Genomic DNA, 18,426 nt, shown 5'->3' on the forward strand with positions numbered 1-18,426 from the left:
CCCCAAGCTGAAACTACATTCTGAGGAACTTCCTCATCATCCTCTCAACATCCTGTTCAGTCAGGTTTTTAGATAAGAGTCAATGAGGCAACCAAAGATGGTCTTCTAGTGCCCTCATTCTTGAATATCGAGAAGTGTAGCCTGGTACTCACCAGCTCCTCTGGGGAGAAAGTACAGTTTTGTACCTACCATAAATGTAGATGTCCGAGAGGAATGCATCTGCAGTCCTTACAAATGGGTTGTCCTGTCGTCAGGCAGCCCCTCGGTCGGCCGGATTCCAAAGTCTGGGTCCGGCTTCGGCTGGTGTCGCACTTCACCCGACGTCATCGCTGCAGTTCTTTGGGTATAAAGGCATCAGCCGACGCCATTTTCCTCAGTTTCTTGCCCCAGATGCCAGGTGCCCTCTTGGATGGCTAAATTTGGATAAATGCCAATGTTTCCAAATAGTAGAGAGCAAACAAAAAATAAACATGTATGTACATATATACAAACAAATACACCATAATAGATCCCCCCCAAGCTAGCTGAAGGATGGCAAATACCCTAGGAGTACCTCAGAGGGGAAGGAGGGTGGGTAATCCTGACTGCAGATGCATTCCTCTCGGACATCTACATTTATGGTAGGTACAAAACTGTACTATGTCCTTCAAGGATGCATCTGCAGTCCTTACAAATTGGTAGAATACCATAGCTAAACAAGGGGAGGAGGAAAGAGTAGAGATTATGGTGTAGCTAGGATCCCTTGCAAAACAGCAGTGGCAAAACCTGCTCGGGATCTAGAGTATAAAGGTAAATTGTAATGCTTGGCAAATGTATGCATGGAGGTCCAAGTAGCAGCCTCTATAATGTCCTTGGTAGCCACTCCTCGTAAGAAAGCTGTGGTAGTGGCTGTAGCCCTTGTGGAGTGAGGCCTGATGTTCTCTGGAGTTTTCTTTCCATGGTAGGAGTAACAAAATCTAATGCAATTTCCTATCCATTTGGAGATTGTCTGTTTTGAAATTGGTTTTCCTTCCTTCTCTGTGGCATATGCTACTAGAAGCTGGTCAGTTTTTCTATTGGACTTAGTCCTGTCCAGGTAGTAGCGTAATTGCCTGTGTACATCCAAGGTATGCAAGAGCCTTTCTCCCCTGTTCTGTGGGTTTGGGAAGAATGTAGGTAGGTGGATAGCCTGATTTAATGACACTCTGGATACCACCTTAGGCATAAATGTAGGATTTGTTCTCATGGACACTATCTTGATGGAAGATCAGGAAGGGTTGCACTGCCATTAGTGCCTGTAGTTCAGAGACCCTTCTTGCTGAAGTTATTGCCAGCAGAAAAGCAGTCTTCCAGGATAAGTATTGTAATTCTGCTGTTGCTGCTGGCTCGAAAGGGGGAAGAGTCAATTTTTCTAGCACAAAGTTCAAGTCCCATGCTGGCAATGGTGGTTTCCTGGGAGGTTTTACATTTTTAATTCCTCTTAGAAACTGTCTGAGCAGGGGATGAGAGAAGACAGGAGGATCCCAGCTGTATTCTGCTGAAATAGCTGAAGCATGCATCTTGATGGAGGAATAGGACAGGCCTGAGTGGAAGAGCTCTGCCAAGTACTCCAGGATGTTGGCTATGTTCACCAGTGTCACATCTTCTCCCCTTGCAGTACTCCAAATGAGATATATTTTCCATTTTGCTGCATAATTCTTTCTTGTTGAAGGTCTGCGAGCCTCCAGGATTATGTCTAACCCTTTGGGATAAATTTGGGTTAATTGCTGTTATGTAATGTTCCAGGCAGTTAGCTGCAGAGTTTTCAGGTTTGGATGCAGGATGCTGTAGTTGTTCTGTGTTAACAGCAATGGGATCAGGGGTAGTGTCCATATTTGTTCCCGAGACATGCTCCTCAGCAGTGGGTACCAATGTTGCCTTGGCCAGTCTGGAGCTATCAGAATGATCCTTGGACGGTCCTCTTTGATCTTCAGAAGCACCTTGTGCATCAAAGGAAGTGGTGGGAATGCGTATGCTGTCAGGTTTTTCCAACTGAATGATAGGGAGTCCACCTTCCAAGCAAGTGGGTGGTACGTCCTTGTGCAGAATTTCTTTAGCTGGTGATTGAGTGGGGATGCAAACAAGTCTATTTGAGGTAATCCCCATTCTCTTGTGATGGCTTTGAAGATGTCCGGATGAAGCATCCATTCGTGGGCATCTGTGGTAGTTCTGCTTAATATGTCTGCTAGAATGTTTTCTTTTCCTGGTACATAAATTGCTTGTAAGTGAATGTTGTAGCTGAGGGCCACATCCCATAGGTCCAGTGCCAGCCGGCATAGAGGATATGAATGGGTGCCTCCCTGTTTGTTGATGTACCACATAACTGTGGTGTTGTCTGTCCTTATCAACTGACCTTCTTGGAGAAATGGTCTGAATGACTGGATTGCCAATTTTACTGCCAGCATTTCCTTTAGATTTATGTGTAGGCGCAGCTGGTCTTGAGTCCATAAGCCTTGTATGCACTTGTCCAGCATGTGTGCCCCCCAACCGAGGTCTGAGGCATCTGTCGTGATGGTTTGGCTTGGTTGGCTGTTGCAGAAGGGCAATCCTGTGTTTGAGTGGCAGGCCTGAGCCCACCATAGGAACTCTTGTTTCAGGCATGGAATTATTGGAATTTTGGTCTCTAGGCTGTGCTTGTGTTGGGACCACAAATTCTTTAGGTACCACTGTAGCTTTCTCATATGCAGTCTGGCATGAGGGACCAGAATTATGCAGGATGCCATGAAGCCTAGAGCTTGCAGTACTTTTCTTGCAGTTAGATGGTTCTGCTTTGTTAGTGCCAAGAAGTAGAGAGGTAGTTGCTCTTCCTTTTCTGCAGTTAGGAATGCCATTTGTTTTGATGTGTCCAGCTCTGCACCCAGAAAGGTTATTCTTTGGGATGGAGTCAGCCTTAACTTTTTTATATTGACCGTATATCCCAAGGCTTGCAGCAGGTAAATGACTCTTTGTAAGTCTTCTATTAGCTTGCTTTTGTTGTCCACTTGTATCAGGCAGTCGTCCAGGTAGGGATAAATCTGGATCCCCTGAAGTCTGCAATGAGCAATTACTGATGCCAGGCATTTCGTGAACACTCTGGGCGCAGTAGATAAGCCAAAGGGCAATGCTGAAAATTGATAATGCTCTGATCCTGCAAGAAATCTGAGGTATCTTCTGCAAATTGGTCTTATGGGGACGTGCAGGTATGCCTCCTTAAGATCTAGAGTTACCAGCCAAGACTCCTTGCCCAGCATGGGAAGAAGCTGCTGTAGGGTCAGCATTTTGAATTTTGGAACAATAAGGAATGTGTTTAAGGCGGACAGGTCTAGAATGGGTCTCCATTTGTTTTCTTTTCTTGGTACCAGGAAGAGTCTGGAGTAAAATCCCTTTCCTTGCTCCGTAGATGGTACCTTTTCCACAGCTCATTCTTAATAGCTGAGATATTTGCTTTAGAGGTTCTGCCTTTTGAGTAGGTGGTAGGTTTGGCATTCCTCTCTTCCTTGGTAGAGTATGGAAATGGAACCTGTAACCTTGGTCTACAGTTTGCAAAATCCATTTTTCTCTTGTGATGCAATGCCAGTTTTCTGAAAATAAGGTTAGCTTTCCGCCTAAGGGTGCTTGTAGTTGTTCCCTGGTAGGCGGTGCTACTGTCAAGTCACTGTGATTGAGTTGTTGTAGTGGTGGTGGCTACGTCAGTGCCTCGCTGGTTGTTACCTTGCCATTGGCGTCCTCTGTAGGCACCCCTGGATCGGTTTCTGCCTCTAGAACGCCTATTCCTGCCTCTGAGTCTTAGAGGAGTCCGGAAAGGACCAATTCTTGGAGGGCCAGTTCCTGCTAAACCCTGGAGGTTGAACCTGTAAGAAATCTTTCACAGTTTGTACAGATTTTGCCTTCTCTTCCATCTTTTTTAGTACCTGCTGAGCAGGGGAACCAAATAAATTGAACTTGTCCATGGGTGCATCCAAAAGCTTTGATTTGACATGGTCTGGTAATACCTGTTCTTTCAACCATGCATGTCTCCTGATAACTGTGCCAGTCTGGCTGATCTAAAGGAAGCCTCCAGTGCATCATAGCCACATTTTAAAGAATGGTTACTAACCTGCTGTATGTTATGTACCATTTCCTGAACATATTTTTTATCTAAAGATTCTTCAGAGGACAGCTTTTTAGTTAACTGGTCAAGCATAAACTCTTGATATTGAATCATATGAAATTGGTAGTTCAAAGCCCTAGCTGACAAGGTAGCAGAAGTGTAAACTTTTTTACCCCATCTCTCTAAGGACCTGGATTCCCTTTCAGAGGGGAGGGGGGTTTTAGTAGAAGTAGCTGCTACAGCTTTAGGTCCCTGGGAGATAGTCTCTGGATCTGCAAAAGGAGCCTTGTATAAATGGTGATGAGTGTCCGGGACCCTGTAGAACCTATCGGGCTTAGCAGGAGCCGGAGGTAATGAATCAGGAGCAGTGCAGGCATCATTAAATGCATCATCTACAACAGAAAGAACTGGAGGTATAGCTAAGGGCCTATGCTGTGGCAAATGTAGAAAGGTTCTAAGCCTTTTTCTGGAGTCAGAAATCTTGGCCCTGCCACTGAAATTGTTCCCTCATAGCATGCAAGGTTTCCCCAAAGGAAAATTCCTCAGGTGGAGAGGCTGAAGGAATGGACTCTTCCGCATCAGAGTCTTCGTAAGGAGAATAAGAAGCCTCAGGAGGGTCTGTGTGTTCTGAGTCATCAGAGGAATCATCAGTGGATACTGGTTCAGGGAGCTCTGCTCTAGGCCTCTTTTCTGGAGGTGGGAGAGAGGACCTGTCTGGATGAGGCTGGGATCCACGAATTAAGGAAATTAGATCCTGAGCCAAAGAAAGCATATGAGAGCTAGTGCTGGGCCTGTGTGAAGGGGGTTTGGCAGGCACAATTTTTGAAGCTTTGGCTGCTTTAGCCCTGGCAAAGGCCTTAATAGACATGGCTGCAGGAGGCTTAGCAGCTCCACGTGCAGGGGTTGAAATATCCAGGGGAATTGTGTCTGATAATTCCTGAGAAACCGCAACAGAAGGTTGGATTTCAGAAGCCGTTTCTACCAGGTTAGAGGAGGCCTCGGTAGAAGGCATGGTTTCGGCTGAAGAAAGAACCGCTTGCTCGGTTTCGGCCGAAACAGAGACACTCGCGGTTTGCTTACTCGCGGTTTCCGCCGAAACCGCGGACCGCTGGTGCTGGTCCTTTTCTTTTCGTTTTTTGGAAATTTGCGTAGTCGGGGGATCCGACGGCATAATATAGGCAAAATCAGAGCCGAAAATCTGTTCAGCAAACTCCGACCGACGTCTAAGCGTCCGTCGGTTAAAAGAAGCACAGGCTAGACAAGCTGCTACGTCGTGGTCTGGGCCAAAGCAATGAATACAGTAGGAGTGGAAATCCTTATGAGGTATTTGTTTCCCACAAGATAAACAGTTATTCACTTTCTCTGACATAGGCTGAGGCAAAAAAGAGTCCCCAACGGGGTACTTAGCTTTTTAGAAGTCTTCGAAGTAGTATTCGGTAGTAGTAATCTCTGGATCTGACCGACCGGCACTTGCGAACAGCTTCTGCTTCGGGCACCACGCGGCAAGAAAGACTGAGGAAAATGGCATCGGCTGATGCCTTTATACCCGAAGAACTGCAGCGATGACGACGGGTGAAGTGCGACACCAGCCGAAGCCGGACCCAGACTTTGGAATCCGGCCGACCGAGGGGCTGCCTGACGACAGGACAACCCATTTGTAAGGACTGCAGATGCATCCTTGAAGGACATCAGGAACAGAGGAGGTGATAGTTCTATCACAGGAAAGTACAGTTTTGTACCTACCATAAATGTAGATGTCCGATAGGTATGCATCTGCAGTCCTAACATATGGGTTGTCCTGCCTCAGGCAACCCTTCGGTCGGCCGGATTCCTAAGTCTGGGTCTGGCCTCGGCTGACGTCGCACTTCACCAGACGTCATAGCTGCTGTTTATTGGGTATAAAGGCATCAGCCGACGCCATTTTCCTCAGTGTTTCTTGCCCCAGATGCCAGGTGCCCTCTAGGAAGGCTAAATTTGGATAAATGCAAATAATTCCAAACAGTAGAGAGCAAACAATATAAATATATATATATATATATATATATATATATATATATATATATATAGATATATATATATATATATATATATATATATATAGATATACACATATATACAAACAAATGCACCATAATAGATTCCCCCAGCTAGCTAAAAGAGGGGTAAATACCCTAGGAATACCACAGAGGGGGAGGAGGGTGGGTAATCCTGACTGCAGATGCATACCTATCAGACACCTACATTTATGGTAGGTACAAAACTGTACTATGTCCTTCAAGGATGCATCTGCAGTGCTAACATATGGGTAGAATACCATAGCCAAACTGGGGGAGGAGGCACTAAGATAAAGATGGTGTAGTTAAGATCCCTTGCAAAACAGCAGTTGCAAAACCTGCTCGGGATCTAGAGTATAAGGGAAGATTATAATGCTTGGCAAATGTATGCATGGAGCTCCAAGTAGCAGCTTCTAAAATGTCTTTGGTAGCCACTCCTCGTAGGAAAGCTGTAGTGGTGGCTGTAGCTCTTGTGGAATGAGGTCCGATATTATCAGGAGTTGTCTTTCCATGAAAAGAGTAGCAAAATCGAATGCAATTTCCTATCCATTTTGAGATTGTCTGTTTTGAAATTGCTTTTTCTTGCATTCCTGTTGCATATGCTACCAGAAGCTGGTCAGTTTTTCTGCTGGTCTTAGTTCTGTCCAGATAGTAGCGTAATTGTCTGTGCACATCCAAGGTATGTAGCAGTCTTTCCCCCCTGTTCTGTGGGTTGGGGAAGAATGTAGGTAAATGAATCGCTTGGTTCAATGATACTCTGGAGACCACTTTTGGCATAAAAGTAGGGTTAGTTCTCAGAGAGACTCTGTCCTGATGGAAGATAAGGAAGGGTTGTACTGCCATTAATGCCTGTAACTCAGATACCCTTCTTGCTGAAGTAATTGCTAGCAGGAAAGCAGTTTTCCAAGACAAGAATTGTAATTCTGCTGTTGCTGCTGGTTCAAAACGGGGAAGTGTTAACTTTTCCAGCACAAAGTTGAGATCCCATGTAGGTAAAGGTGGTTTCCTTGGAGGTTTTACATTTTTGATTCCTCTCAGGAACTGCCTGAGTAGAGGATGAGAGAAGACAGTAGGATCCATGTTGTATTCTGCTGAAATTGCTGATGCATGAATCTTAATGGAGGAGTAAGACAGGCCATTGTGGAACAGCTCTGCTAAATATTCCAGGATGTGTGCTATGTTTGCCAATGAGACATTTTCTCCCTTTGCTGCACTCCAAATGAGGTATCTTTTCCACTTGGCTGAATAAGTCATCCTTGTGGAGGGTCTGCGTGCCTCCAGGATAATGTCCTTAACCCTCTGAGATAAACCTGGGTTATTTTGTTTTATGCAATATTCCAAGCAGCTAGCTGCAGTGTTTTCAAGTTTGGATGTAGGATCTTGTAGTTGTCCTGTGTTAGTAAGGGACATAGAGGTAGAGGCCATGCGTGTCCGAGACATGCTTCTCGCTTCTCAGTAGTGGGTACCAATGTTGCCTCGGCCAGTCTGGAGCTATCAGAATTACCCTTGGCTGATCCTCTCTGATCTTCAGTAGAACTTTGTACATCAAGGGAAGAGGTGGAAATGCATATGCTGTCAGGTTTTTTCCAGCTGAAGGAAAGGGAGTCCACCCTCCAAGCAAGTGGGTGGTATGCTCTTGTGCACAATTTCTTCAATTGGTGATTGTGTGGGGAGGCAAACAGGTCTAACTGTGGTAGTCCCCATTTCTTTGTTATGGCTTTGAAGATATCTGGATGCAGCATCCATTCGTGAGCATCCATGGTAGTTCTGCTTAAGGTGTCTGCTAGAGAATTTTCTTTTCCTGGTACAAATCTGGCCTGAAGTTGAATGTCGAGATTCAGGGCCACATTCCACAGGTCCATTGTCATCCGGCATAGAGGTTATGAATGTGTACCTCCCTGTTTGTTGATGTACCACATGACTGTGGTATTGTCCGTCCTTATCAGCAGATGACCCTGTTGGAGTGGTCTGAATGCCTGGATCGCATGTTTCACTGCCAGCATCTCCTTTAGATTTATGTGTAGATTCAGCTGGTCTTGGGTCCACAGGCCTTGTATACACTTGCCCACCATGTGTGCCCCCCATCCTAGGTCTGAGGCTTCCGTGGTGATGGTCTGGCTTGGATGAGGTTTGTGGAAAGGCAAGCCTCTGTTCAACTGACAGGCCTGAGCCCACCACAGGAATTCTTGCTTCAGGCATGGAATTATTGGAATCTGGGCTTCTAGACTGTGCTTGTGTTGAGACCATACATTTCTTAGGTACCATTGTAGCTTCCTCATATGCAGCCTGGCATGCGGAACCAATATTATGCAGGATGCCATGTAGCCCAGGGCTTGCAGGACTTTCCTTGCAGTAAGCTGAGCTTGTGTTGTTAATGTCATGAAGTAGACTGGTAGTTGCTTTTGTTTTTCTTCTGTGAGAAAAGCCATCTGAGTTGATGTATCTAGTTCTGCACCCAAGAATGTTATCCTTTGGGATGGCACTAGTCTTGACTTTTGCATGTTGACTGTGTATCCCAAGGCTTGCAACAGTTGTATGACATTTTCCAAATACTTTGTTAATTTTACCTTGTTGTCCGCTTGTATTAGGCAGTCGTCCAGGTATGGGTAAATTTGAATTCCCTGAAGTCTGCAATGATCAATTACTGATGCCAGGCATTTCATGAATACTCTGGGCGCAGTAGATAAGCCAAAAGGCAATGCTGAGAATTGATAATGCTCTGATCCTGCAAGAAATCTGAGGTGTCTTCTGCAATCTGGTCGTATAGGGACGTGCAGGTATGCCTCCTTGAGATCTAGAGTCACCAGCCAAGACTCCTTGCCCAGCATGGGAAGAAGCTGCTGGAGGGTCAGCATTTTGAATGGTCTTAGAGCGTCTGTTTTTTGGCTTGGTGGTAGGTTTGGCATTCCTCTCTTTTTTGGTAGAGTGTGGAAGTGAAACCTGTAGCCCTTGTCTATTGTTTGTAAAGTCCATTTGTCTCCTGTAATGTAATGCCAGTTGTCGGAGAATAAGGCTAGTTTTCCACCCAAGGGTGCTTCCAGTTGTTCCCTGGTAGGCGGAACTAGAGCGAAGTCATTGTGTCTGCCCTGTGGAAGTGGTTGTAGTTGATTCTGTGGCAGTACTTCTCTGGTTGGTAGGTTGCCACTGACGTCCCCTTGTAGGCACCCCTAGATTGACTTCTGCCTCTTGGGCGTCTATTTCTGCCTCTCTGCGCTCTGGAGTTGTCTGGAAAGGACCAATTCTTCGAAGGCCAATTTCTGCTAAACCTCGGAGGTTGGACCTGTAAGAAATCCTTGACTGTTTGGACAGATTTTGCTTTTTCTTCCACCTTCTTTAGAACCTCCTGTGCAGGGGAGCCAAACAAACTTTGTTTCTCCATGGGAGCATCTAGGAGTTTTGACTTAACATGGTCTGGTAAGGATTGTTCTTTTAACCAGGCATGCCTTCGAATCACTGTTCCAGTCATAGCTGATCTAAAGGAAGCCTCCAGTGCATCATAGCCACATTTTAAGAAATGGTTACTGACCTGCTGAGAGTTATGTACCAAATCCTGAAGGGACTTTATGTCTAAAGGTTCAGGAGAAGACAGTTTTTTATTTAGCTGGTCTAACAAAAATTCCTGGTACTGAATCATGTGAAATTGACAGTTCAAGGCCCTGGCCGAAAAAGTAGCAGAAGTATAAGCCTTTTTACCCCATCTCTCTAATGCTCTAGATTCCCTTTCAGAGGGAAGAGGGTTTTTGGCAGAGGCAGCTGCCACACCTTTAGGGCCCTGTGAAATGGTTTCAGGGTCTGCAACAGGAGCCTTATACAAATGGTAGTGTGTGTCCGGGACCCTGTAATATCTGTCTGGCTTGGCAGGGGCCGGAGGAAGAGAATCAGGAGCAGTACAGGCATCATTATATGCATCATCAACAACTGTTAGTACTGGCGGAATGGCTAGAGGCCTATGCTGAGGTAAGTGTAAAAAGGTCCTTAGCCTTTTCCTTGAATCTGAAAAATCCTGGCTCTGCCATTGGAAGTGTTCCCTCATAGCATGCAAGGTTTCCCCAAAGGAAAATTCTTCAGGAGGAGAAGCAGAAGGAATGGAGTCTTCTGCATCAGAATCCTCATAAGGAGAATATGGGCCTTCGTGAGGGTCTGAAATGTCTGAGTCATCCGAGGAATAATCTGTAGAGACAGGTTCCGGGGGTTCAGTCCTAGGCCTCTTGTCTGAAGGGGGCTGAGAGGCCCTGTCTGGGTGAGGTTGGGATCCCCTGATCAAAGAAATGAGATCCTCCGCCAGGCTGAGTATTTGGGAACTAGAGGTAGGCCTATGTGAAGGAGTTTTGGCAGGCAAGGCCTTAGAAGATTTAGCTGCTTTAGCCCTGGCAAAAGCCTTGATAGACATGGAAGCAGGGGGTCTAGCAGCCCCACGTGCAGGGGTAGATATGTCTAAAGGAATAGTGTCTGACAAATCCTGGGTGCCTGCTTCTGTAGCAGTAAATTCAGTAGCAGATTCAGCCATGCTCTGTGAGGCCTCGGCTATCGGAGGCATGCTTTCGGCCGAAGGAAGAACCAGGGGCTCTGTTTCAGCCGAAACAGACATTCGCGGTTGGCCTAACCGTGGTTTCAGCCGAAACCACGGGCCGCGAATGTCGGTCCTTTTCCTTGCGCTTTTTAGCTAATTGAGTAGTCGGAGTCTCCGACGGCATTTTGTATGCAAAAGCGGGACCAAAAAACTCCTCTGCAAACTCCGACCGACGTCTAAGTGTCCGTCGGTTGAAGGAAGCACAGGCTAGACAAGCTGATACGTCATGGTCTGGGCCTAAGCAAGGAAGGCAGTAAGAGTGGAAATCCTTATGAGGTATTTGTTTCCCACAAGTTAAACATTTACTTTGTCTGACATCGGCTGAGGCAAGAAAGAGTCCCCAACGGGGTACTTAGCTTTTTAGAAGTCTTCGGTAGTAGGAATCTCTGGATCTGACCGACCGGCACTTGCGAACAGCTTCTGCTTCGGGCACCGCGCGGCAAGAAAGACTGAGGAAAATGGCGTCAGCTGATGCCTTTATACCCAATAAACAGCAGCTATGACATCGGGTGAAGTGCGACATCAGCCGAGGCCAGACCCAGACTTTGGAATCCGGCCGACCGAAGGGCTGCCTGAGGCAGGACAACCCATATGTTAGGACTGCAGATGCATCCTTGAAGGACATCTGCCGACTCCAAACATCTTGGTACCCTGGGATCTGGGGAGTGATTAAAAGATTTCTCAGTCTCAGATTTCTTTTTCCTTCCTTCCTTTCTCCTCGTCTTTCAGCCTGTCCTCTGGCCTTTTGTCTTAGCTTGTGGGACAAGAAGCAGTACAGAAGAATAAGGCAAGGCTGACCCTGTCTGTGGGGCAAGGATACCTTTCACAATGAATTTCTCCCTCCTAGACATCCACAAATACACACACCCCTACCAAACTATGCAACTACACACAAAACTGTATATATCACACTTTTATATCTACCCAAGTTACTTAAGAACACATCAAGCATTAACTACAGAGTTAAGAACCCAGGTATTTAACACCTACTCTAATCTACTCAACTCTTAAATACAACAATCAGTATGATACTAGCTGGAGAGAAAAATCTGTTTTGGTAGAGGAGAGGAGGAATGCTAATGGCAAGATTAGTCAGAAGTACATTGCAAAAGGATATAAAAGACTTGCAACCCTCAATGACAGGGCTGAATACTTCAGGTGACAAGATCTGAGGTACTAAGGTGGAGCTCAAGGAATTATGGGCAGGGGAAGTGTCACAGCCCTGGATCCGAAGAGCTTCAGAGTCGGTGACTAGGTCAAAACCAGTCAGATCAGACAACCCATAGTTAAGTTGCACAAAAATACACAAAAGTGGATCACAGTTTATGCCTGCATTTACCTCAGCACACTATCAAAAGGCAACAATTACTATATAAATTAAAAAAAAAAAAACTAGGGGATGGAATGGATATAGTTGTCTGCTTGCTGTATCAGACAAAATATCTTACTTTAATATTAAAGAATCTGGCTCCGCAATTGAGCTAGGGAAAGAATTTCACAAGAAAATGATGATAGGGATATCCAGAAAGTATTTATTGGCAGCAAAGCACACAAAACCAAAACACTAGTAACTCTGTTAACCCAGGTTTCATCCTTACATAACGGACTTCTTCAGAACAATGAACAAACCCCAATGGTTCGTATAAAAACACTAATTACAACTACTCAATTAATAACCTGTTGCTAATAACCTGTTGCTAATTAACATAAAACAAGCGTTAATGGAAAAACACTAGAATAAAACACCTCTTAAAAAAGAAGCAGCAGCCACAAAATAGTGTTGTGAACAAAATTATCAAAACATTCATGGTAAATAAAATATGTACATGTACTATTGTATTCACGTTATAAGTTTAAAAAACAAAGTAAAATAAAAATCCTACCATTAACTACAAGCACCCTGACCATTTCAAAAATGCATAACCGTGAAATACTCAACATCTGTTCCATCTATTCTAATGGAGTAGTAATACTGGAAAGAAATGATTACATCAACGCCATGATGGAAATGCTTATGGAAGATAATTACACAGAGTAGTATTAATGAAATCAACATCAGTCAAAAAAAAATGATCATCATTATTCATTTGGTTTGTGAAAGAATTTCACAAGTACCTACAGTATACAAAGACCTCCTACACAGACATACAACATACAAATACAAGTATAAAAATGCATATTCACAAACACTCAAACCTGACTGACTTGCCTCAGAAAACCGATCAGCCACCATATAGCGCACACGCCATGACTTATCTTCGACTGCCTGCCGTAACGTTGGCATGACCAATGCTTCTAAGTCTTCTAGTGGAAGTAATTGAGCTATGCTGACACAAGCTTCCACTGCTAAAAGACGAACAGAGTCCTGTTGAAATAATTGAAAAAAATGTTAAGTATGCACAATAAATCTATCAATGATCACATTGCAAAAGCAAGAATTACAGCAGGCTCTACAAAGTACACCTTCAGTCTGTGCATATATATGGGGGGAATGTTTGATAATGAAACAAACTGCTTTCTGGTGATGCAGTAAGTACATAAAACTATGCTCCTACTTTGTATATGGTGTCAGTTTAAACTTTTCTTAGAAATATATTTTCTGAAGTTGCAAAACTTTTAGTTATGTACTTACCATAACTTTAGATGTTTGGGATCCATCTTGCCAATATTCTGTACTGATGGGTTTGGAGCCGATCCCTCGGCTCCGACTCGGCACGCTATGCTATAGAGCGAAGCCTCTTAATGGCTGAGCTATTTTCTATCCCAGAATGCACCACCACTAATCCCCCAGATCTTGTTTGTCCGCATTCATGCGCACATACATAACTTGTTTATATAACATTGCCAGATGTTTCAAGATGAAACAGGATTTGGACCTTCTGATCTCTTCTGATCTCCAAGGAAGGGGGAAGGAGGGTGGGTTATTAGGAAAGTAGGCGAGATGGATCCCAAACATCTAAAGTTATGGTAAGTACATAACTAAAAGATGTTATGTGATCCTATCTCGCCTACATTCTGTACTGATGGGACAGCGTCCCTAGCACCTAAATCCTGGGTGGCTCACTGGAAAACACTCCTGAGCACTGTGGAACCAGATGAAGCTCGCCCCCGAGATGCCACATCCAATTTGTAGTGAGAAATGAAAGTGTGCGGGGAAGACCATGTAGCCGCAGCACAAATGTCACTAATGGCAAGCTTAGAATGGAATGCTATTGAAGTAGCCATAGCCCTTGTAGAATGAGCTTCGACAGAGGTGGTAAGCTCTTTATTAGAAGAGGAATAAGCTTGAGTAATACAGTCCCTGATCCATTTGGCAATAGTGACCTTTGTGACGGCTTTGCCCAATTTATTATCCGAAAAGGATACAAGCAATTGATCTGTTTTCCTTGTTTGTTTGGTCCTATCTAAATAAAAACGCAACTGCCTGTGGACATCTAATGTGTGGAATATGTATTCCGCTTTGAGTACTTTGGAAAGAAAACTGGAAGTTCTAATGACTGTTGTAGGCAAAAACTGGAACAAACCTTAGGGACAAAGGATGGATTTGGCCTGAGAGATACTCTATCTTTGTGAAAAACCAGGTACGGAGGTTTTACAGACAAAGCTTGAAGCTCTGAAACCCTTCTGGCAGAAGTAATCGCAACCAGAAAGGCAGTTTTCCACGATAGAAATTTCAAATCACATGTTGCTGCCGGTTCGAAGGGGGAGGAAGTTAAGGCACGTAACACCACATTGAGATCCCATGGAGGAGCAGGATGAGAAATCGGTCGTAAAAGCGCAGCACCTTTCATGAAGGTCTTACACAATCTGTTGCTCATTAAAGGTGGGTTTATAGACTCATGAAAATTGGAAATAGCTGCCAATTGAACCTTGATGGTAGAGACTGAAGAACCTTGATTGAATAGGGAAGTTAGAAATTTCAGGACTTCCGATACGGGAATAGTGATGGGATCCAGACCCCGGAGTTGAGCCCAAATAGCAAATCTCTTCCATTTGCTAGAATACAATTTCTTAGTGGCAGACTTGTGGCCGAAGATAAGATGTGTACAACTTCCGGGTCTAAGGTATGATTCCTGACTATAGTTGGAAGAGGAGGAGCCAAGCTGTTAATTTCAAGGTGTGGAGGGACTGGTGGAGTAGTCCCGACTGATGAACTAATAGGTCTGGGATCTGATCCAGGAACCATGGACCGTCCAGTGCATATTTCCGAAGATAGGGGAACCATACCTGACGAGGCCAGTAAGGAGCAACTAAGATCATTTTGCTCCCCAAGTGAGACGCCTTTTGGATCACTCTGGGAAGGAGGGGAACTGGGGGAAAAGCATATAGCAAGCCGGTGGGCCAAGGATGGGCTAGTGCATCCATAGGGCTCTCCCCCGGAGCCGGAGTGAGGGAGAAGAACTTCTTGCACTTCGCATTCAGCGGGGTTGCAAAGAGGTCGCAACAAGGAATTCCCCATCTGCTGAAAATCTGATCTGCAACCGTAATGTTCAGAGACCACTCGTGTGGAGAGAGGATAGTTCTGCTCAGTCTGAGAGAGGATAGTTCTGCTCAGTCTGAGAGAGGATAGTTCTGCTCAGTCTGAGAGAGGATAGTTCTGCTCAGTCTGAGAGAGGATAGTTCTGCTCAGTCTGAGAGAGGATAGTTCTGCTCAGTCTGAGAGAGGATAGTTCTGCTCAGTCTGAGAGAGGATAGTTCTGCTCAGTCTGAGAGAGGATAGTTCTGCTCAGTCTGAGAGAGGATAGTTCTGCTCAGTCTGAGAGAGGATAGTTCTGCTCAGTCTGAGAGAGGATAGTTCTGCTCAGTCTGAGAGAGGATAGTTCTGCTCAGTCTGAGAGAGGATAGTTCTGCTCAGTCTGAGAGAGGATAGTTCTGCTCAGTCTGAGAGAGGATAGTTCTGCTCAGTCTGAGAGAGGATAGTTCTGCTCAGTCTGAGAGAGGATAGTTCTGCTCAGTCTGAGAGAGGATAGTTCTGCTCAGTCTGAGAGAGGATAGTTCTGCTCAGTCTGAGAGGATAGTTCTGCTCAGTCTGAGAGAGGATAGTTCTGCTCAGTCTGAGAGAGGATAGTTCTGCTCAGTCTGAGAGAGGATAGTTCTGCTCAGTCTGAGAGAGGATAGTTCTGCTCAGTCTGAGAGAGGATAGTTCTGCTCAGTCTGAGAGAGGATAGTTCTGCTCAGTCTGAGAGAGGATAGTTCTGCTCAGTCTGAGAGAGGATAGTTCTGCTCAGTCTGAGAGAGGATAGTTCTGCTCAGTCTGAGAGAGGATAGTTCTGCTCAGTCTGAGAGAGGATAGTTCTGCTCAGTCTGAGAGAGGATAGTTCTGCTCAGTCTGAGAGAGGATAGTTCTGCTCAGTCTGAGAGAGGATAGTTCTGCTCAGTCTGAGAGAGGATAGTTCTGCTCAGTCTGAGAGAGGATAGTTCTGCTCAGTCTGAGAGAGGATAGTTCTGCTCAGTCTGAGAGAGGATAGTTCTGCTCAGTCTGAGAGAGGATAGTTCTGCTCAGTCTGAGAGAGGATAGTTCTGCTCAGTCTGAGAGAGGATAGTTCTGCTCAGTCTGAGAGAGGATAGTTCTGCTCAGTCTGAGAGAGGATAGTTCTGCTCAGTCTGAGAGAGGATAGTTCTGCTCAGTCTGAGAGAGGATAGTTCTGCTCAGTCTGAGAGAGAGGATAGTTCTGCTCAGTCTGAGAGAGGATAGTTCTGCTCAGTCTGAGAGAGGATAGTTCTGCTCAGTCTGAGAGAGGATAGTTCTGCTCAGTCTGAGAGAGGATAGTTCTGCTCAGTCTGAGAGAGGATAGTTCTGCTCAGTCTGAGAGAGGATAGTTCTGCTCAGTCTGAGAGAGGATAGTTCTGCTCAGTCTGAGAGAGGATAGTTCTGCTCAGTCTGTCGGCTATCACATTGGACTTGCCAGGGATATGAGTAGCCACTAGAAATCGTTTGGTCGACACTGCCCATTCCCAAACTCTCATGGCCTCTCTGCAAAGGGGGTAGGATCTGGTCCCTCCCTGCTTGTTCAGGTACCAGACTACTGACATGTTGTCGGAGTGAACGGCAATTATGCCCTGAGGGAGGTAATCGTGAAGGGCTTCTAGGGACAGAAACACCGCCCTCATTTCTAAGATGTTGATATGAAGTAGGGTCTCTTCCGAATGCCATTTGCCTTGGACTGACCTGCCCAGGGAATGCCCCCCCCACCCCATCTGGGAGGTGTCCGTAGTCAAAGTGGCTACAGGAGGAGGTGGAACAAAGGGTCGTCCCTGATCCAGATTGGAGGGCACCAGCGAAGGTCCCGTTTGCAGGTTTCCGTGATCCATATGAGGTGACTGAGAGGAAGATCTTGAAAGGACCACTGTGTTGAAAGAAGCCACTGGAGAATTCTCATGTGCAACCTTGCTAGGGGAACTAGAAGAACCGTGGCGGACATAGATCCCAATAGCTGCAGGACCATTCTGGCTGGGGCTTTGGATCTGGGAAGTAAGGCTCGAACTTGAGCCTGTATGGTTTGTATCCTTTCTGTAGATAGACTCGCATTCGGTTTGAGTCTATCTCTACTCCGATGAATCTTATGCGTTGAGATGGCAGCAACACAGACTTTGGCCAATTGAAGGTGATTCCAAGGGAAGTGCCCAGTGATATTGTGGCTTGTAGGCTCTGCAATAGTAGATGCTTGGAGGTGGCAGTTAGGAGCCAGTCGTCTAGATACGGAAACACCTGGAATCCTAGACTTCTCAGGTGAGCAGTCACGACCGCCAAACATTTGGTGAACACCCTGGGGGCTGTGGTGAGACCAAAGGGCAGCGCGCGGAACTGAAAATGACCGTCTCCTAGGCTGAAGCGCAGATGTCTCCTGGACGCTTAATGTATCATGATATGGTAATAAGCGTCCTTGAGATCTATGGAGCACATCCAAACACCTTTCTCCAGCAGTGGGAGAATGGATTGTAGGGTGACCATTCGGAACTTGGACTTTTTGACTGAACGATTTAGAATGCTGAGATCCAAAATGGGCTTCAAGTCCCCGGTCTTTTTTGGCACCAAAAAGAATCTTAAGTCCCTAATCCGATCTGGTCTGCGGGGACCGGTTGGATGACTCCTTTTTGAAGCAGCTTTGAAACTTCTAAGGCTGCAATTTCCCGTTGACTGGGTGGCGGGTCCGGGATTTTCTTGGACTGAGGTGGGGAGTGAGAAAAGGGGATGGCGTAACCTCCAGCGATAATTCGAAGCACCCATCGGTCCTGAGTGATACCTTCCCAGGCTTTTAGGTGCCTCGAAAAACGACCCCTGACTGGCTCCGGAGCTGCACAGTCGGGCAATCCCTCAGGGACTGTGAAAGGCTGAAGAGCCACAAAAGGACTCGCGGTCTCCAGTGTTGCGGGGGCCTCTGCCGCTGATGCCTTTATACCCCAGCAGCTATGACGTCGGGTAAAGTGCGACATCAGCCGAGGCCAGACCCAGACTTTGGAATCCGGCCGACCGAAGGGCTGCCTGAGGCAGGACAACCCATTTGTTATGACTGCAGATGCATCCTTGATGGACATCCACATTTTCCCTCTTTTAGCCTTGGGGTAAGGCCGAAAGGGAGTGGAAAATCGTGCCCCTACGGCAGTAAGTCTTACCTTCTTGCTCGCAGCGGGTCAATGTATCCTTTACCTTGGGTCCAAACAAAGAGGACCCATCAAAGGGGGCGTCGGCAAAGGAAGACTTGAAGGCTTCCGCA

General features: G+C 45.8%; 1 protein-coding gene across 1 annotated transcript in view; it reads right to left on the reverse strand.

Annotated features, from left to right (window-relative positions):
- Positions 1-18,426, reverse strand: part of PPP2R1B (protein phosphatase 2 scaffold subunit Abeta) — a 1,373,270-nt gene that overhangs the window by 924,909 nt on the left and 429,935 nt on the right. Inside the window, exon 6 of the mRNA XM_044080997.1 lies at positions 12,921-13,076. Within this exon, the coding sequence (XP_043936932.1) occupies positions 12,921-13,076 (156 nt within the window). The remainder of the gene's footprint in view (positions 1-12,920; positions 13,077-18,426) is intronic.

The sequence above is a fragment of the Protopterus annectens genome, chromosome 8.part0 (assembly GCF_019279795.1).
Source record: "Protopterus annectens isolate FY-2018-M chromosome 8.part0, PAN1.0, whole genome shotgun sequence".
Taxonomy (NCBI): Eukaryota; Metazoa; Chordata; order Ceratodontiformes; family Protopteridae; genus Protopterus; species Protopterus annectens.